Source organism: Fundulus heteroclitus, chromosome 15 (assembly GCF_011125445.2).
Source record: "Fundulus heteroclitus isolate FHET01 chromosome 15, MU-UCD_Fhet_4.1, whole genome shotgun sequence".
Classification (NCBI taxonomy): domain Eukaryota; kingdom Metazoa; phylum Chordata; class Actinopteri; order Cyprinodontiformes; family Fundulidae; genus Fundulus; species Fundulus heteroclitus.
The window spans coordinates 18,039,068-18,060,738 of NC_046375.1; the positions used below are offsets into that span (position 1 = coordinate 18,039,068).

Genomic DNA, 21,671 nt, shown 5'->3' on the forward strand with positions numbered 1-21,671 from the left:
TTAGAGTTTGGAGCTGCCACAGCTCCATGGTTTGTTGGCCGGACTTTAAAAATTGAGATGCAGCTTTACTTTAGAGCAACGCCCTAATGAGAGTTCATCGTTGAGCTTAACACAATCCAGCTTATAGTGCAAGATTAAACAATTTGACAGAGTAGAGAAAGATTTGGGGGTTTATTCATCTTTCCGTCATATCCAGAGTAAAGCTTTAGTTTACAGATGATCCAGCTTCTGAGTTATTTTTACAGTTCTGGTCATCTTTATACATTTATAGTGTGTACATTATCCAAAGAAGGTTTGTTTTATTGAGAAAATATTAAGATTTGTCTGTAAGAGATGATGCAGCTGTAGTATAAACAGTTTTTTTTTTCTAGATAAGGGCAATAACAGTTTGGGAACCCAAGATTTATAGTAAATGAGATCACTGACAGCAAAACTGAGCAATTAACAGCAATTTATAAGGAATTGTAAATAAAGGGGACATAATCTGTTTGGGGTCTCGACTGAGCACCACAAATACCACTAAATCTACAAAAAACAGACGTGGATTTCAAAACGGAACGATCGTCGAGGCTTTTTTTTTTTTTTTTTTTTATTCCCTCGTTTGCTCTCGGCTCTGGGTGTAAATTTCAAGGCTTGACAAAGCCCTGTGAGAAATAGGGGGAAATCAGCACAGAGCGTGTCCAGATATAAAACAGGAATGTCTCTGCAGAATCTAAACACCGGAGCGGAGCCGGAGAGCTGGAGGGACACTTTAAACAAACATCTGTCAAACCAACTCGGGGGTTTCTCCCAGCTGGCGATCTCAGAGCGGAGAGGGGAGGAAGTGGTCCGGCTTTTAGCGCGCGCCTTCTAAACGTCTGTCGTGCGTTTGGTTTGAAATCAGCATCTAAATTCGGCATAGCTGTGTACGACAGAGGCTTATCGGTCCTGCCCTGGCTCCTCGACATCCACTGGGCGGTGAGGTAGAGATGTATTTAACCGGCAGGCCTGCTGCTCGCTGACCTGTGGTTGAGGTTGCACGCTGATGACATGTGCATCTGTTGAGTGTTGCCTGGCTAAATGAGAGGTAAAGGGTTTTTGTCTCCTTGAACAGGAAGCCGCCCCGTGCCTGGTTATGTCCTGGAATGTGTGCACGCGGGGGCGTTTTAAGAGCTGTCTGCGATCTCTGTGTGTTTTTGAATTCTGCCCTGGGAAGTTGGTTTTCCACATGCGTGCGCACACCAAACTGCTAATGTGTATGTACAAACAGGTATTGTGTACAGTGCCTTCCAAAAAAAAAGTTAAAAAACAAAGCAACTGGACTTGTTTTCCGTAGTTGAAGACGATTCGCTTCCTCTCTAGGAAGCTTTCTCAATTCAAAAAGTCTGGAGTAATGTGGAGTACCAAGCTTTATACTACTGTCCAAACAAAGGCCTTGTAATGGCTTAGATAACATGCAAGTTCAACAGAAACAGGTCCACCCCTTAGTAATGGGCGGTCATTAAGCTGGCAGATTGAACCGAAACTGGTCCACTCCTCTGTAACGACGAGTCGTTAGGAGTCGCAAGTTCGGTTGAATTTGCATGTTGTCTAAGCCATTACAAGGCCTTTGTTTTGGACAGTAGTATAAAGCTTGATACTGCACATTACTCCAGACTTTTTGAATTGAGAAAGCTTCCTGGAGAGGAAGCGAAACGTCTTCAACTACAGAAAACAAGTCCAGTTGCTTTGTTTTTTTACTTTTTTTGGAATGACCATGACCTGGATGACTGAGAATCTTCACCAGCATATTGTACAGTGCCTTGCAAAAAAAGAAAAACAAAAAAACGACAGCTCTTACGATTATCTCCATTTGGTCACGTTGCAACCCTCGATTTTTAAAACATGTTATTCAGATTTTATGTGATTGACTAATACAAAGTGGTGTGTGATTTCTGAAGTGGGAGGAAAAGCGTACATGTGTTTTCCAAATAAAAATAATGCTTGGTGTGGACTGCATTTGTATTCAACCCCCTTTAATCAGATACCGCCAAATAAAAACCCCACACAGCCACCTTACTGGCAAGTATTCATACAATAAAAGGTCAGGAAACATTGCAGGTCAGCAATGGAGGTGTTATTAGAGTCCATTTGTGTGTAATTAAACAACCCGAGAAACAGGGCAGATAGGGCAGGGATAAAGTTGCTGAGACGTTTAGAGCAGAGTTAGCTCTGCTAAAATAATATTCCATGCTTTAAACATCCCACAGAGTGCTGTTTAGTCAAGATTCTGAAAACAAGAAGAATATACGTATCTGTAGGTTTGCACAACTGCAAACCGAGTAAGGAGAGCCTTAATCAGATAAACAGGCCAAGACGCCAGTGGTAACTCTGGAGGAGTTGCAGAGATCCAAGGATCAGGAAGGAGAATATGTTTACAGAGCAACTATTGCAGTTCAGTCCACAAATCTGGCTTGAAGGAGGAGTGGCAAGAATAATAACACTATTAACAGGAAGCCACAAAAAGAGCTACTTAAAGTTTGACACGAGCCACGGCGTTCATATGGCAAACATGTCAAAGAATGAGCTGTGGTCAGATGAGGCCAAAACAGAACTTTCTGGCCGGCATATAAAAACACTGTGTGGCAGAAAACTAATACTGCACATCTGCCTAATACTACACGGTGGTGGCAGCATCATGCTACGGGGGTTTGCTTTTCTTCAGCATGGCCTGAGAAGCTGGTGAGGGTTGATGGGAAGATGAATGGTGCTAAATGAAGGACGACTCTGAACTGAATTGAATTAAGGGGAACCTATTAGAAGCTGCAAAAGACTTGAGTCGGGACCTGACTCACCAGAAAGGTGGAAGGTGGGAAACCAAAGTTTTGATTCAAGGCACTGAATACATATGCAGGCGCATTTTTCGTTTTATTTTATTTTTGCTGGAACGAATTTGAATGAACTTTTTATTTAATCGGAATTAAAAACATGATTTGGTTGTGATGTGACAAAGTGTGGAACAGCTGAAAGGGGTGTCAATGTGTTTCCGCGGTATTGTGTACTGCGCATGTGAGTCGATGGTTCCCATTATGCTTCTATGTGGGCTGAGGCCTTGTCTTTTAACAGGTCCAGACACAAGTGACAGCTCCAGCTCCCTGTAAAGAGACGGTGAAAAATCATCATCCTTTTTTCCTTTCCATATATAGCCTTAGCCTGAAGTCTATCTCAAGCCTAAAGAAAATGACCTATATAGTCTGTGTCCACTCATGTCTTTGGGAAAAAACCTGTAAAAATGGCTCTCACCTTCAGGAGGTTGTGTCATCGGAGGTTTCAGGCAGTACATGTGATATCCCCGATCGCAGTCATCACAGAACAACAGCTGGTCCTGGATATAAAAAAAAAAAAAAAACACATGCCCAGCATCATTAAAAAAAGGGAGACCTTTTCAGTGAGAGATACAACACCACAAGCCTTTACTCGACGATACGCACATCGTTCTCGGAGGTGCCGCACAGGCTGCAGGACTTGCACTCGATGCACTGCCACTGATACGTCCTCACCGCCTGCATCATGTTCTCCGTGAACTGCAAACACGTGGGGTGGCCTTTTTGGCGGACGAGCAAGGTAAGAGGGAGGGGAACAAAACACAAAGGAGAGCCATGATCAGACGTTTTCTGCAAGATATTTCCATCTGCAGTGATGTTTATCCTCTAGTTTAAAAAATACTATCATATATTTGGTCTACGGTGAAAGAGCCGTCTGGTCCTGCGGCCAACACTATGAAGCGTGTTGACCGCAAATGGCTAAACACACTGCAGACTTACTAACGATGCAATCTCCAAAACACACAAACACAGAAAAAAACACTAATAAAAAAGAAAAATGCAAGAATCACAGAAAATTGGAACAAAAAGAAAAATGCTGTATCAAAAACATAATTTTATTTTATTTTTTATGCGGATGCGTCAAGCATTAACCAGGCGTTGCACCCCACCCTGTTCTGCCATTTTTGTGATGTGCTGGAGGACGGTGTAATGAATTGTGTGGGTTAATACATCCAACAACTGAACATTTTTACTTAACCATTTGTGGCTTCAACATACTTGAGCTTGAACATCAAAATTATCAAAATGACGCATTCACGGAATTTGTTTGCCGGAAAGTTTATGACCTTGTTTAGCAGGTCTGCAGCAAATACTGTGACGTAATTGTTCATAACACATAACAGAGAACGGAAAAAACTAAATGGATTGAAAAATATGACTCCAACAGAATATAAAGATATCTGCAGCACCTGGAGAGACATCATTCAACTTTTTTGCACTCCTAAAGACTCCAAGTACATAGCAAAATGTTTTTAAGAGCTTAAAAAAAGTAGATATTTGTAGGATATGTCCCCTTTAAAAAAAATGTGAGCTGCAGACTCACCTGAACGGCCACAGTCGGAGCAGGACACCAACTCCTCTGCCTGCCCTGTTTTCCTGTTAGAGTCCTGGTCTCCCAAGCAGAAGTCACAGTAGTCGTTGGGAATGATGGTGCCATCAGAGCCCTTCTGAGCTGTCAGTGGGAACAGGAAAACATCAAAAGAGGAATTAGGGCTGGATGATAATTCAATAACGATATATATCGATCAATAGACGTATATCCATGATAGAAAAAAAGGTAAATGAAAAGTTCAATAGAATAACAAATTTCCTTCCTTTTGCATTCTAGCCATGTTGATTAATATTACAGTCGTTACATCCTCCCAACCAATCACAACGCAGAGCCAGGAAGCAAGCTCCGCCCTCTTTTAAAGAGTTCAGAGAGCACACGTTCTGTTTTGGTAAAAAGTTGGTTGAATAAAGGGTTGAGTTTGAATTCAGTGTTTGTGTGTATCTGTATCTAAAAATAGGTTGCTAAGCAACAGCATAAAATAGCCAGGGCTGCACTTAAAATATATGTTTTCAGTTTGTCGATAATTATCAATATTGATCAATTTTATCGATATGCTTCTTTTCTATATCGCCCAGAGGAATGTATTGGCAAAGATGCTCAAGCCCTGCCTTCATAAAATATACGTCCATGCTAAGTTTCTTAAGGATGGCTTGTAGATACTTTACAACAACCCCTGTTAAGTCAGAAATAAGAGCTGCATCTTACGTTTGTGGTTATCTGAACTGTGAGGCGACGGCGGCGCCGTCTCCGCGTCCTTCTCCTCTTCGCCTTCCTCCTCGGCCAGGTGAGTGTGGGTGTAGTGGTAGCTCAGGCCCGGCCGGTTCTTGTAGCGCTTCCCACAGACTGCAGATGAAGCAAGACACGTTCATTAGCAAGGCCCAGTTAGCTGACTCGGATTAGAAGCTCGCTTGTAAAAAGTAAAATACCAAAAACGGTAAACATGAAACTTAAATAGATTATCTCCTAACAAATAAGGATTTTTTTTTTTAGCTTCACACCAAAATTATTTTACTGTTTAAATATGAGCGTAAAAGCGTGAGCTCATTAGGTTGTTTTTAAATTTTTTACCTACATGCAATTGTGCTGAACTCATTTATCAAATGTAAAAAAATACTCATATTGAAGCATTTCCATGCGAAAAAATGTGAAACCTTGACCCATTGCCTTGGAGTCCTAAATAAGCACAATGATCCTGAAGTCATTTCCATTATCACACAGCTCTTTGGCAAGGCAGTCATAGCATGGAGGAGTTTATGGTCAACTCAGTGACTACTAGCTGGCCATATCCTGTGGCTGTTAACAAGCCCAACTCATCAAACCTCCAACATCATGCCTGACAGTCACACTGTGATGTTTGTGTACACCACAGTGTACACAAACTTAAGGGGTCACTCAATCTTCAAGATCCGCAATTTTAGAACAACAAGGAAAAGCTTCTGTATTTCAATTAAAGGTGTTAAGTTATGGAATAAGTTACATGAAGATTTAAAACAAAGCAATAGTTTAACACAATTCAAAAGAAAGTACAAAGAGGTAATTTTCAATAGATATACACATGGGGACAGAAAGCAATAAGGTGTGTATTGAAGATAATAACTTGGTGTAAGGGTTTAGAAAGATAAACCAGCATAAAATGGGAAAATGTATAGGTAAATATTATTAACTGTTACTTCTAACTGCCACTTTGATTTTGATTTTTTTTTTTTTTTTAATGACAGTAGGACTCTAAAGTCTCAAGTGTTTAGGGGTAGGAGTTTATAAGTTCTCACTTCTTCCTACCCCATTTTTGAGCATGATATGTTAACTGAAACAAAAATCTGTATTTTCTCTTCTTTCTTTTGCACTTCTTGTTACTGTGCACTATTTTATTTTTATATTTGTATCATGTTCGAATAAATGTATCTACATGTGTAGCAGCCAATTCCCTGTAATTGGTTCAAACCACAATTCAGCTATTGTAAATTTCACAAATAATTTCAGCTAGCGATAAACCCTTCCTCAGCTGATCGCAGCGGCTTTAGATGAGACCAAGAAAACATGCATCTATCAAGAGAAGTCAAACCAGAACTTGCAACCCGAAGCAAGCAGAAGCTCATGGCAAAGTGTTAGTGGCATGCGGCGTCGGCGCTGAATCCACAGAGGGGAAGCCCAAACACACAGCGTTAACAGCTTTCTCTCATTCATCCCTGCTCAGTTAGCGAAACGGCTGATCAGTGCAGTAGCTCACGGAGCTGTGAGTGAGAAAAGTTCAAATTCCGATACCTTCTTCAGCCTTTTTTGAGTTATGCTTTTGTTTGTGCCTATCTGGAACAGAGGAGACACAGAAGCAGACCCATGACAGAAAGACAGAATGAGACATCAAATGGGAATGAGACCGGCTCGGTCCACAAACAACCCGACTCCTGGAGGGATCTGGTCCAGGTACAGAAGTGGCATGCTGGTCAATTCTGCACAAACATCGGAGTCCCTTTGCATGCTTTTTTTTTTTTTAAGGAGCAGACAAACAGAGGGATAACATCAAGAGATTTTGGAAAGCTACATCTGTTTTTCATCACGTATTTTCTATCTTCGCAGACATCTCAGTTCTTTGTTCCATGGGAACCTCTGCAGGAAGAGCAGAATAATAACAGCGGGCCGACAGGGCAAATGATAAACTAAGGAGACATGTTTAGTGTCTCCTTACTGTCACAGATGTACGGTTTGTCCTGGTCTTCAGCGGTGACCGATTCTGTCCTTCTGCGAGCCGACCCTCTGCTCTGCAACGAAACAACAAATATTGATCACACATGTAACCCTGTGAAAGTTACAGGTCGAAGCAAGAGTTAGACGGTATAGTTCATGCAACTACAATCATTTATAGAGCTTAACACAAGGTTCCTGTGAGAAGTAACCATGCACAGTATTTATGGCCATTAATTTATTATTAATTAATTATTTCAAGCATTTGTTTTCCACATTCCTTCCACACACTGTCAAAATTATATTCTATAGGCTGAAATATATACATAGGCTACACCACATTAATGGTTTGCGCCTCAACGACAAATCTTTTGAATTGGTTGTTTTCCGGACATAGCTCCGGCTTTAAGGCATAGTTTGTTAATTTTCAACAGGGATTAAGAAACTTAATGTTAGCCCTCTTTATGTGATCCAGAACCAGTTTTGATGTGTCATTGGGATCAGTGTCCTGTTGCAAAACCGAACCGTGATAAAGTCTCAGCCACCTGGCCCAACCTGTCGGATAAAAGGAAACTAGTTTGACGATATGTTGTAGTGAGAGGCTGCTGACCAGGAAAGAAGCCCCTGCTCCAAAAGTGACCACTCACTGCAAAAACGGATCTAAAAATAAGTAAAATGTTCTTAAAATTTGTGTTTTTGTCCTAGATTTGAGCAGGTAAATAATATTATTTGCCAATGGAATGAGTATTCTAACCCCTAAAATAAGATATTTAGACATCCTGCACTTGAAATAAGATGATGGAGATGAGTTATTCCTATTTTAAGAGCAAAAGTCTTATTCCATTGGCAGATCATCTTATTAACCTGCTCAAATCAAGGACAGATACACTCATTTAAAGAAAATATTACTCGTTTTTAGTTCCGTTTTTGCAGTGCTTCCTGTGTTTCTTTTTCGTCAGATGAGACAAAGATTGAGCGATTTGGAACTAACAAGGAAACACATGTGAACGAGTCAGGGGGAAGCTTTCAAACTCATAGTAACTGCACTGTAAAGCATGGTAGTGGCAGCATCAGGCTGCACGTCTTTTTAGCCGTGGGATACAACAAAGATGGAACAATAAAGAAGCAGGACCATCTCCATATTATTCTACTTCATCTCAAATCAACAGCTAGATGGCTGAAAAGAAGCCAAAAAAATCAGCGACCCCGAACACATCAAGCTTCTTTTGGGATGGATAAATCAGACATCGTTACGCTTCTGGGTTGGTCCTGACCTAAACCCTATTGGAAACATAAGGACTGGTGTCAACAGATGAGCTAAATGCAGGGAAAACCAACCAATTTAAATAACCTCTACCAACTTTGACAAGGTGAGGGATCAAATATCCTGCGTGAATTCAGTTAGCTGCCTTATTTATGATTTAAAAAAAAAAAATGTTTTCTCTGCAATAGGGGATATTGAAATCAATGGAACTGAATAACATTTTTCTTTTCTTCTGTTTCCGTTACCCACTTTGCCTCTGTGCCTGTTCTTTTTCTTTGGCACATCTGCTTCCAACTCTTCATCTTCATGGAAGCTGTCCCCGTTTTCCTCCGCCTCCAGAACTCTCTGCAAACAGTGAAAACACACGGATCGGGTTCACGTAATACGAGGGCAAGGAAAAAAAAAAGAAACCTCTCAAAAGATGCCAAACAATGAAACACGGAGGTTTGAGTAGACTTAAACACATCTTTGTTGAACAAGTGTAACAATTGTGATGGTTTGCAACAATGAAGAACAGGGACACCCTAAAACTACTCAAGTCATATGAAGCGTGGATTAACTGCGGATACAGCAAAGATAAAAAAGAAGGCCGTTCGGTTACAATTGAATGCTACGTGGTTTTAATGATACCTGGATTTCAAGCAGTGTCTCTTCATCTTTACTGAGGCTGTTTTTTTTCTCCAAAAGGCTGTCCCCCCTCAGGAGGGCCTCCAAGGTGGTGGCCTCCCCCGGAGGCCCCTCGCGCTTGGGGGCCAGATCTGCTTCTGTGGAGGAAGGGTAAGGGTAAAATAACAGGAAGAGAAAAAAAAATTGGCTTCGGTATGTGTTGGTGAATGCCACAAACCATTCATTTAGGTAGCCGTTGCTTTTTCATGCCACTTTTTGAACCTCTGAATGCCATTGCAATTGTTCTTTTTCTATTAAGGAATAAACTCAGTTCCAGTTGCACTTCCAAGATAGACTCATCATCAGGCCCCGTCGCTCCTTATTTATTGCCTTTATTCATTTCTGTGGAAGTGGATTTGTGAAAGCCCAAATCTGCTGTGATCCTCTTTGAAGTTTAAAAGCAGAATAAAAAATGGGATGAAAGCAGAGTTGCATGTTTAATGTCTCAGAGTGAGCGCTTGTGTTCAGAGTACTAAACCCCTCCAACCCACAGGCCTTTAGTGATTTTTTATTAGGCCCGAGCAGCGAAGCGCTGCGAAGGCCTATTGTATCTGTGTTGTTTAATTATTATTAATCTGCCACCCCAAAGAGGGGCCTTTTTGGGGGCTTTATCATACTCAAAAACTCACCAAACTTGGCGGATGCAAGAAGACTGTTTAAAAATTTTGTATTTTAAGGTCGTCACAAAAATCAAAACAAAAATGCCTCAACGGCGCCACCTAGCAATTTTCAAAAGACCCTTTGCTATTCACTTACTTCATCGTAGAGACATGAAATTTGGTACAGTGGTAGAGCTCACCAAGACGCTCAGAATTTACAATTAATGTCATAGTGAAAATATCACAGGAAGTCGGCCATTTTAGATTGAAGGTCTGATTTTGACCTCAATTTTGACGTTTACAGCATTGGTACTTGATCGAACTCCTCCTAGGGATTTCGAGCGAGCGGCTTGAAACTCGGTCAGTCTGATCATAAGGCATGGCCAATTAAAAGTTATCAAAACGGTGAGTTTTTGAGCATGTTGAAGGGGCGTTAGCAGGGGTCAAAGTTCACCTACTCGCCACAAAACATAAAACTGTTATATCTCCTACACAGAAACACACAGAGGCACCAAACTTTCTGTGATTGATCATCATCGGGTCTTCTACAATATCCAATGGTCAAATGATGACTATGCTTAGGCCACGCCCCCTGACAACAGGAAGTGTCATGTTTTGCTGTAAACGGTCGCTATGTTACCCCTCTGAACTAATCAATATGAAACTGTGTCCAGAGACAGAAGACATGTTGTTGTGTTGTGGATTCCAGCCCCAAGTGGATTCGATGGAGCAGGGGAGCGTGGCGGCGTGGTGAAGTCACCTCAAACGCCGCTGCCATACGTTTGGCTCTGAATTCCACATTTTTGGGCCGAGCTGCTTAAAACTCACTTGGATGCATCCTTATCTAGCCCCCAACAGGAATCCATAACAAACTTTGGTGGGCGTGATCTAATGCCTCAACGGCGCCACCTAGCAATTTTCAAAGGACCCTTTGCTATTCACTTACTTCATCGTAGAGACACGAGATTTGGTACAGTTGTAGAGCTCACCAAGACGCTCAGAATTTACAATTAATGTCATAGTACAAGTATCACAGGAAGTCGGCCATTTTAGACTGAATGTCTGATTTTGACACCATTTTTGACGTTTACAGCATTGGTATTTGATCTAACTCCTCCTAGGGATTTCGAGCGAGCGGCTTGAAACTCGGTCAGTCTGATCATAAGGCATGGCCAATTAAACGTTATCAAAACGGTGAGTTTTTGAGCATTTTGAAGGGGCGTTAGCAGGGGTCAAAGTTCACCTATTCGCCACAAAAAATAAAACTGTTTTATCTCCTACACAGAAACACACAGAGGCACCAAACTTTCTGTGATTGATCATCATCGGGTCTTCTACAATATCCAATGGTCAAATGATGACATCACTTAGGCCACGCCCCCTGACAATAGGAAAAACTGTTATATCTCCTACACAGAAACACACAGAGGCACCAAACTTTCTGTGATTGATCATCATCGGGTCTTCTACAATATCCAATAGTCAAATGATGACATCACTTAGGCCACGCCCCCTGACAACAGGAAAAACTGCTATATCTCCTACACAGAAACACACAGAGGCACCAAACTTTCTGTGATTGATCATCATCGGGTCTTCTACAGTATCCAATGGTCAAATGATGACATCACTTAGGCCACGCCCCCTGACAACAGGAAAAACTGTTTTATCTCCTACACAGAAACACACAGAGGCACCAAACTTTCTGTGATTGATCATCATCGGGTCTTCTACAATATCCAATAGTCAAATGATGACATCACTTAGGCCACGCCCCCTGACAACAGGAAAAACTGTTATATCTCCTACACAGAAACACACAGAGGCACCAAACTTTCTGTGATTGATCATCATCGGGTCTTCTACAATATCCAATGGACAAATGATGACATCACTTAGGCCACGCCCCCTGACAACAGGAAAAACTGCTATATATCCTACACAGAAACACACAGAGGCACCAAACTTTCTGTGATTGATCATCATCGGGTCTTCTACAATATCCAATGGTCAAATGATGACATCACTTAGGCCACGCCCCCTGACAACAGGAAGTGTCATGTTTTATTGTCCATGGCTTTTACAGGCAATTCATGTCGTGAATACATTACATAAATAAGATAATAATTCTTAGTCAGAGGAAATCCAAGGCAAAAACAGTTAGAAAAGTTTTGGGTTCATATTTAATCAGAGTGAGACATCACAACTTTGTTAGATCTCTATGTGAATTACGTGAGATAGTGAGTGCTCTCACCTTAAAAAAAGATCTTTGACGTATTTTGCTCCGGTTAAAAGCTGCTTTTCAGCGATGAAGCTAGGGAAACTGCTAATGTTGAAGTTGAATTTGTTCTACACGCTTCTGCCTTGGAAAAATATTCGTCTTTTTACAAAAAGAATGTTTAAAGCCAGATTTGGGAACAAAGGTTATTCAGAGAATGCAAGAAAAGGAAGCTTTTGTGGGGAACTTTTGTCCTAGCTGTCTAGCTGCATATGGCCCCAGGACAGCACAATAGTTTTCTTGAAGTTTAATTTTGGAGAAGTAGAAACAAGTATTAATTTCAAAAGGTAGGTAAAAAAGGAAAAAAGTTTTTACAAAATCTTAAAATGTTGGATAGTTGTTATTTCCATCTTGCTGTGAAAATTGGTGAAATATTATCATTTTTAATGCTTAGATATAAAATCGCAAGGCCATTACTAAAATTGCCTTTTGTTGAAAATGTTTTTTGGCATACCATACTTTATATTTATAGGTAGCCTAGATGTGCATAATAAAAGAGTGGAACTAAAACCTGGTCTAAAATTATTATGGAGCTTTAACTTGCTAAGAGTAATACTGTTAGATGATTATATCTTTAAAATGAGATAACTGTCTCAAAAAATGTGATAGTTTATTTGGTCTGAAGAGATGATGCAATTCAATGTTATTTATATAGCGACAATTCATGAAATATGTCATCTCAAGGCACTTTACAACGTCAAAATCAATCAGATTATACAGATTGGGTCAGATTATACACAAAAATTCCTATATAAGGGAACCAGTTCATTGCATCAAAGTCTTGACAAGTAGCATTCTCTCTTGAAGAAGCGTAGAGCCACAGGGAGAGTCGTCTGCATTGTCCATGGCTTTGCAGCAATCCTACCTACTGAGCAAGCATGAAGCGACAGCAGGAAAAAAAACTCCCCATTTACGGGAAGGAAAAACCTCCAGCAGAACCGGCTCAGTATGAACGGTCATCTGCCTCGACAGACTGGGGGTTACAGAAGACAGAGCAGAGACACAACAAGAGAGACAAAAAAGCACAGAAGTTCTACATTAGATGGTAGTAGCGGGTCTTCCCTGGATGAAGCCACAGCTAACAGAACGCCAGACCAGGTGTGCCTACTATGAAGAAAAAAGAAAAATCAAAAAGTTAAAAGCTGAAATTACAACAGTCATTCAAAATTGAAGAACAATAGACCCTGATGTCCTGCAGTAGCCTAAACCTATAGCAGCATAACTATAGAGGTAGCTCAGGGTAACATGAGCCACTCTAACTATAAGCTTTTTAAAAAAGGAAAGTCCAGCTTCTAGTGGAGAAGTTCAAGTATCTTGGGGTCTTGTTCACGAATGAGGGGAAGATGGAGCGGGAGATCGACAGGCGGATTGGTGCGGCGTCTGCTGTGAAGCGGGCGCTATACCGGTCCGTTGTGGTGAATCTGCACCAGATTTTTTGTGAGTCGTGGGGGAGCGCTGCCGAACACGTTCGTGTAAATCGCCCAGTGGACGGGCGGGCAAAATGCGTGACAGCATCTGCGGTGGCGGGCGGCCGGCGGTGCGCAAATCCCAGCGGTGGCCAAGGCCGGAGCGGCGCTTTGCTGCGAGGGCCGCTCATCACCGCTTGCGGTTTTAATTTTTTTTGTATCCGATGACTTCAGAGAGGAACTTGCAAGGCATTTTCTTCATCTGGTAACACCCAGCTTACACCAATTCTCAGCACATACATGCCTCTAACCTTTGTTTCCTTTTACCTGTGGGAAATTTCAACAAAAACCTTGACTCTCCTGTTCACAGCCTTGTTTCCCTTTATCGTCCCTTTATTTGAACTATAGCCATAGTGGGGGCAAGGAAAAGTCGTGAAAGCTTGTAAGGTTTTAACATTTTTAGATATTTACTGTCAGAAAGCATCAACCTTTTGAAAATCAGTTGGGTTTTTTTATGTCATTAAGTTTTTTTTAATGAACTGCAACGTAATGGCCCAGAAATGATTGCACATCCATGCATCCATTGTATATACCTGCTTATCCCTGGGCGAGAGGTATTCTACACCCTGAAGATGATGCCAGTCCATCTCAGATGATGGCACAGTTTTTGGAAAACATATATTTATTTTTTGGGGCATATTCAGGAGAGGAGGACAAAATTCTGGGTCCTCTACAAAAATCCTCTTGTTGGGTCTCCAAGCTCACCTGATCAACACATCTCATATTCATTTTACAACGTAAAACCGAAAGATAACACGTGATGTAGGCTAAACTGCCGACATAACAAAGTCAAAAGGCTTAACTTAAATCAAATTCTTTTTTCTTTTTTTTATCTGTGGAGAATGAATCGAATATTCTGAGTACATGAGGCTACATGAGGTAACCTGGCCTCAAATCCTCATCTGGACATGATGGAGGACCTACTGCTGCTACTTCTGTGTCTGAAACTGTCATGTGGTTCCTGATGTTATTCTTAGCTAAGACAGATCTTTGACAAATTTACAGCACTGCAGAAAGGTTAAATATATGTTAGCTGTGCAAAACACAATGTTTTAACAGTTTTGCGTTTTCTCATTTGGAGGCTGGACAGCTTCAGATGCTTAGATGCTTTTTCCTAAATACACTGGATTAAGTAAAGGCAACAATCATGACATAGCCTTTTTCACAAGGCGTTCAATCTGCCTCAAATGCAGGACAACGGGTAATTTCTTAATCCTGCTTCATTATGGCCTTAAAGTTGTTATATTCCGCTCATCTGTTTCAGTTTGACAGTTTTTAACATTCTGTGAAATTATATAGTTTTAAAATCATGGGTTTTAGCACAATGCCACTGGCATCTTCTCAGTCCTCAGGAATCAACTGATCCTAAATGTACCACGATGTGTTGTTTTCATTCTGCAGCAAATGCAGCTGAAATTCCCTCAAACTGAGCATTTTATTGCAGTTGTGTGAGCAGATGATTACCCTTACCTTCTCCCCCTCTGCTTTCTTGCTCTTCTTTTTTGGTAGCTTTCTCACTGATTCAAGAGACTGGATTTTTTATTTTTTTTTAATGTTCATTATGTACTATGTAGCCGCCTTGGTAGACTGACCATGTTGCCCATATTAAAAAAGCACAGCTGGCTGTTATCAGAGTGATTTAGCTTAATTGTATTTCATTTTTATTTTGTACTTGTGGAATACCACAGGGTTCAGTGCTTAGGCCAATTCTCTTTACTAATTATATGCTTCCGATTGATTAAATTATCAGACAGCATGGGATTAATTTCCACTCTTATGCTGATGACACTCAGCTATATTTATCCATAAATCCTGATGAATCCAATCAACTTCTACTACAACTACAGGCATGTCTTGATGACATCAAAACCTGGATGACTTTAAATTTTCTGCTTTTAAATTCTTACGAGACAAAAGTTGTAATCTTTGGACCAGAGTCCTTAAAAACTAAACTTCTTACTCAATCTCTTAATCTGGATGCCATTAATTTGGCCTCTGGTAATAAAGTAAAAAATCTTGGTTTTATTTTTGATCTAGACATGTCATTTAAATCCCATATTAAACAGGTTTCCAGGGTTTCCTTTTTTCACCTCCAGAATATTGCCAAAATTAAGGGTATTTTGTCCAGGAGTGACGCTGAAAAACTAGTCCATGCATTTGTTACTTCAAGGTTGGACTATTGTAATTCTTTACTATCAGGAAGTCCACAAAATGCAGTTCAAAGCCTTCAGCTGATCCAAAATGCTGCAGCAAGAGTTCTGATGAAAACCAACAAGAGGGATCATATTTCTCCAATTTTAGCTTCCCTTCCTTGGCTTCCTGTTAAATCAAGAATAGAATTTAAAATTCTCCTTCTAACGTATAAAGCCCTTAATAATCAAGCTCCATCATATATCAGAGCTCTGATTACCCCGTATGTTCCTAACAGAGCACTTCGCTCTCAGACTGCAGGTCTGCTGGTGGTTCCTAGAGTCTCTAAAAGTAGAATGGGAGGCAGATCCTTTAGCTATCAGGCTCCTCTCCTGTGGAACCAACTCCCAGTTTTGGTCCATGAGGCAGACACCCTGTCTACTTTTAAGACTAGGCTGAAAACTTTCCTTTTTGACAAAGCTTATAGTTAGAGTGGCTTAGGTTACCCTGAGCTATCTCTGTAGTTATGCTGCTATAGGCTTAGGCTGCTGGAGGACATCAGGGTTTGTTTTTCTCACTCTGCTGAGTTCTCCTACTGTTCTCCAATTTGCATTATTATTTCAACTTTTAAGTTTTTTTTCTATGGCTTTTTTCTTTCTTCATAGTAGTTGAGATGACATGTGTTGTCAGTTGGCACTATATAAATAATATTTCATTGAATTGTAGCTCTAGCAGTCTTTATTTGACAGTTGCTAGACAGGAAAGGGGTGAGGAAGGAAGGGGAATGACATGTGGCAAAGGTGTCTGGGTCAGGACTCGAACTAGTGGCAACCTTGTCAGAGACTGAGGGTCCATACAGTATATGAGTTGCATTTTTCTGCCCCTGCGTTACCACCGCGTCCCTTTAAGCTCCATTTTAAAGATTTGTCTCAGTCATGTAACATTTTCTCTGTACACCATTATTGTTTTTATCTACAATACATCTCATAATACCTTTGGACCCAGCGTTGTGACAGAACACTGTTCTTGAGCCTTAAACTGAAGAGAGCAAACTGGTTCCAGCTTCCTTTACATGAGCGCTGATATCCAAAACACAAAGCCAAGGAGGTACACCAGTGAGGACTTATAAATCAAGGTTTTGCATTTGTTTCAAAGCAGACCCTCCGTGTACCTGTGCACAAAGAAAACTCTTTGTTCAGAAAGCGTTATAGACACAAAGCATTTGACGAAGCCCTGGAGCAAAGAATTGACATTCCTCTGTTGTGTTATCATATATATTTCAGAAAAGCTGCACACGGATATCCTGCAAATGATTCCCAGCTTTACTTGATGAACAACCAGTATTGCCTTTTCATCTTTTGGTATTATTGTTTGGTTGGTTGCACCGTTGCAGCTCGGGGGAGTTTCTTGTTTTGTGCTTTTTGGGGGATTTTTTTTTTTTTGCACGGAGAAGTACTCCTTTGCCTCTGCGTAAAGAAAAATCATTCTTTGCAGAAAGCACAGGAGTATTATATTGCATCTGGAAGACACAGAAGAGGGAACAATGGTGGTAGAGAGCAGAAACAAAGAGTCCCCTTTATCCCTGCTCTTATCGGGTTCCTTGGCATTCCACTTTTAAATCCCCCATAAGACAAAACGCTGTGTGCATGAAGGGATGAGTACTGACAAAATAAAGCACATACTGCCTTCTCATAAGGCTAAGCTGCATTTCAATGCCTCATGGACAAATGATTATAGAGGCCCAGTTAGGGTGCTCCCATGTTGCAATGGGGGAGCAGGAGTCATGTGTGGGGGTATATACGTGCGTGTGTGTGTGTGTGTGTGTGTGTGTGTGTGTGTGTGTGTGTGTGTGTGTGTGTGTGTGTGTGTGTGTGTGTGTGTGTGTGTACAGCCACAAAACAGAGAGAGGGGGCATTGATTCGAAGGAGAAAATGAACCTAGAGACCTGGTGAGAGAGAGGCTAACCAGAGCCAGATGGCCTGATAGCAAGAATTAATAAAACAAGCATAGCGCATATATACTCAGCAGCAACTGAAAGTTGCACACACAAATATGTAGATGCATGGATTAAAACGGGATGTCCTGTGTAACCATGAAGCTGAACCAGCGTTCAGGGTTTTCATTGTGCATCTGTGTAAATGTTTGTTGCCTTACCTAGCCGGAGCTCACACAGGCGGAGCTGAGGATCCAGGGGTGGGTGGAGTCGCCTCTTTTTCCTCCAGCAACGAGCGGGGTACGTATACATCTGCCCCGCCGCCTGGCCTGGACAAACACGCACACATGTGACACATATAGTCACATACTTGTTAGTGCCGGCTCACTGGAAGAACGGTTAACAACCACTGTTAATATTTTAACAATTTATGCATTGAGTCCCAGCATAACAAACAGAAAAAACATGTAAAAGAACATGCAGAGGTCTTTTTTTCTTTCCCCCTATACTTATAATACTTATTGTGTCCATGTTTTAGTGCCGTTTAGTAAATTGGTTAGTACCTTCACAGAAATCTATTAGTCATTCACTGGCTAATCCTGATTGCTTTGAGAATTTTAAATTCTAGCTTGTATCCTAGCTGGAAATGAAACCCCTATTTAATGAAAAAAATTGAAAACATACAAAAATATATAGGATACTTGCATAACATGTTTGAATTTACTCTAATGGATTTTATTATTTCTCTGCTTTTAATCCTCATCCCCCATTATCTTGGAAGAAAACAGAGATGAAATGAAAGGGAATGGGGGGTGTAGGGGCGTTTGGTTATGTCCACATGAGCAAAGAGGAGAAAAAAAAAATCACGAGAGGGGGGGGGGGAGGCATCAACCCAGAATAAATGCGTATAATAAGAGTTAGGTCTGCCACAAAGTATAGGGTGTGGCCTGAAGGGCTTTGCATACAAGATGGAGCATGGGCTATTTATGTCCAGATCTCGGCAAGGAGCAGATTGTTGCCTTCGGCTTTACAGAGGAGCCACATGTGCATGGCGAATCCTGAACGCTCGGTGCAGGATAATTCTGTGATGGACACCTCACAAGATACATATATTTGGGGTAATGTTTATCTCTAAATGTATTAGTCGAATATATCAGTAAAGGGTACCAATAATGTCCTCCAAAACACACAAAAAAAAACATAAAACGACTTAATGAACTCACTGCAAATATGACCTGCACACAAGCTTCTGGCATAGGGAAAATTAATGAAACCCAGAACTACTTTTCTCATTTCTGGTTGCAGCAAGCTGTACCGCAAGGCTTTTAAGTTAACATGAACAACTGCCGTATTGTTTTTACTTATGTCTTTAACACTACTACAGCTATCAACAGACTAAATGATGTTGTCTTTGCTGAGACTTCTGCACAATTTCTTTGGCCTGTATCTGCTGAGCTATTGCCTCAACAGATAGCCCCTTTTCTCTGTGCAATGGCTCCACAAAAACACATTTTAAGTCAAATCAGGTAAACATAAAAGTAGACCTTTTGTTTTGTTTTTTTTCAAGCGGGCTGCAAGATGTACCCAATCACAATTCTGCAGGGGGAACAGGAGCTTTTCTCAGGTCTGGGCACATTTCTTGGCCCATGTAGACTTCCTTACCTGGTCGGCGGTGGCGCTTTTCCATCCAGATGTAGCAGTTGTTCTGTGCCACGCCAGTTTGGGAGTCCAAGAAGGGCATCCGCACGCTGCGCTCAGCACAGAGACGGGCATTGTAGCTGCGACAGTGCTCAATGGCCTCTTTATAAAACTGGTCACCCAGCCTGAATCCAGAAAATCATGAGGGGGAAAAAAACACAGATAGTCAGACAACATTTCAAGTACAGATAAAGGCTAGAAAATAGCGAAATGCATCGGGCTATATTTGAAATTCTTCCTACAACAATTACCCCATTCATTCAACATCTGTACTACATTAAGAAGACATTTATTTGAGGGGGGGGGGGGGGGGAAACGTACCCACAACTTTATAGTCTTATTCGTGCTATCAATCACAGCAGCATAAAGCATGTTTCTGTGGGTTCAGCTTTCTCTTTGTGATGACGTGTTGTTACTATTAAATTGATAACATGCAACAGCTGAAATTCTTTCAGAATGGCAAAAACATGTGCTGCAAGGCCTGATGATTTCACATCACCTTGAACTCAGACAGCATTAAGGCTTGTTGCCCAAAACACAATATGGCTAAATATGCCTCTTTTAGGGTTAAACCAAATCAGCCAGTCATTCATTTTATTTAGACTCAAAATACAGGTAAAATATTAAGCTCATTGCCAAGCTGATTTGGTATAATCCACATTTAGAGGACCTTGCAATAATAATTCATATCAATCTTAAGTAAACTATTTGTTGTGCACTACATAAATCAGGTTTTTATGGAAGGGTGCCAAGGAGATAATTGTTAAATATCCCTAACAAGTCCTGTTTAAAGTCTTCCACAAGCTATGGAGAAACATGTCGACCAAGATGCTCTGATCAGAAAAGAACAAACTGACCATTTAGGCCGACATGTGGGAAAAAAAGAAAAAAAATAGAAAAAACTGTGTGGTGTGGAAACAAAATATTCCCATAATGAAAAATGGTAATGGCAGCATCGTGATTTGGAGATACTTTGATGTAAATATGGATGGGGTTCTCTCCCAGATGTCATTTGCTTTTGCTTCACTTAAAGAGGTGATTACAGACACAGAAAACTCCGTTGGCATCCCTGGTAAAGTAGTGGAAAAGGTTTAAGATAAGTCATCTCTTACTGCAGTAGTATAATAGCCCACTGGAAATTTTTAAAAAGGACAGCTTTTACTTGGAGTGCCAAGAGCATTTGTTTGTCTCTCTTCATATGGTTTTTAATCCATGGGGTTTCATATGATGTTGGTCCCCTCTTTGCTGCTACAGCAGTTCCATCTCTTCTGGGAAGTTGTTCCCAAAGGTCTATCAGTGGGTTTGAGGGGAAATGTTCCTGAAGCGCATTTATGAGGTGAGACGTTGATGCAGGGCGAAATGTCTCTGCCCTAATTCATCTCAAAAGTCCGGGCTCTGTGTAGTCAAGGTTTTCAGTCAAGGTTTTCGACACCATACTCGATCAGCTATGTCTTAATGGACCTTGGTTTGTGTACTGATGCACAGTCATGTTAGAACAGGAAGGGAGAATCCCAAATCTGTTCCCACCGTTGGGAGCAAGAAATTGACCAAAAAGTCTTTGTAGGCTGAAACGTACAACGTTTATTTCACTTGAACCAAGGATCCAAGTCCAACTCCTGAAAAACAAGGCCATGTAACACAACATTTGAGCAAGCAGAGGGAGGATCGAGGTCTTTCTCACACCTCTGTTCCCCGATTGCCGCCCGGAGTCTGGGGCCTGGAGGAGGAGCGAGCCACCGGGTCGGGGGTCTTGGCTGGCAGCTGTTGTTGGGCCCGGGTGACTTGCCGGTGGGGCTGACACCTCTGACCTCCCCGGGAATGGGGGGGAGGGGGGCGTTTCTGGTTGCTTGGCCCGTCCGGGTCATGTTGGCACCATCCTCGGGGGGTCTGTCCCGTGGGCTGTCTGGCTTGGGTGCGGGATGGGGGGCTGGGACCAGAGCAAGAACCAGGATGTTGAGTTGTGGTGAAGTCCCCTCCCCCGCTGGTGCATTGGTGGTATTCGGTGTCTGGGGACGGGTGCCCGGGCAGGTGCCAGCTCACTCCTGGCGGGAGCTTCACGGGGCCCGCGGCCCCTGGGGGCTTTGGCGCTGTGGCTGCTGGGGGGTTTCCTGGGGGCTGCACCTTTACTTTGGGGGTCCCTTTGGCCATTTGGGGTTTTGGGTTCCCAGGCACCTACCTCAGTGCTCCGGGGGGCGGGGGCGTGTTTTTGGCTCTTCACAACCACTATTAAGCATTTTCCCCATGGATAAACCTTACACACACAGGCACATTCTCACAAACACCTACAGGTGCTTGGATCCGGTTACTTACATACTCACCAATTCTTGTCTTCAGCTACCACTTTATACATATCGTATTGATTAATACTGTATTCACTTCAGTGATGGTATCAAGGTGTTGCTGTATTGTATCTGTTTGTCTATATCAGTTGGTTGTGCTGTTCTTTTGACATCTCTCTTTGCAGGTGACGAAGCAGACTGATGAAGTTTTTGTCAGTCTCTCTCTTCTGTCTCTTACTTTCATTTGACCTAATGCAGCAAAGCTGTAAACTATGAAACCCAAA

At 41.6% G+C, this 21,671-nt stretch overlaps 1 protein-coding gene across 2 annotated transcripts in view; it reads right to left on the reverse strand.

Moving 5' to 3' along the window:
• Window positions 1-1,732: 1,732 nt before the first annotated feature.
• Window positions 1,733-21,671, reverse strand: part of dpf3 (D4, zinc and double PHD fingers, family 3) — a 29,956-nt gene continuing 10,017 nt past the window's right edge. Inside the window, exons 2-12 of one of the 2 annotated variants that reach the window (XM_012879066.3) lie at window positions 19,073-19,233; window positions 17,632-17,739; window positions 8,969-9,102; window positions 8,588-8,683; window positions 7,079-7,151; window positions 6,658-6,699; window positions 5,101-5,238; window positions 4,387-4,515; window positions 3,450-3,562; window positions 3,262-3,343; window positions 1,733-3,113 (exon numbers count right to left, since the gene is read on the reverse strand). In XM_012879066.3, coding sequence (XP_012734520.1) covers window positions 3,046-3,113; window positions 3,262-3,343; window positions 3,450-3,562; window positions 4,387-4,515; window positions 5,101-5,238; window positions 6,658-6,699; window positions 7,079-7,151; window positions 8,588-8,683; window positions 8,969-9,102; window positions 17,632-17,739; window positions 19,073-19,233 — 1,144 coding nt within the window. In that variant the 3' untranslated portion in view covers window positions 1,733-3,045. The remainder of the gene's footprint in view (window positions 3,114-3,261; window positions 3,344-3,449; window positions 3,563-4,386; window positions 4,516-5,100; window positions 5,239-6,657; window positions 6,700-7,078; window positions 7,152-8,587; window positions 8,684-8,968; window positions 9,103-17,631; window positions 17,740-19,072; window positions 19,234-21,671) is intronic. The other variant, XM_012879067.3, reaches the window with a different exon arrangement.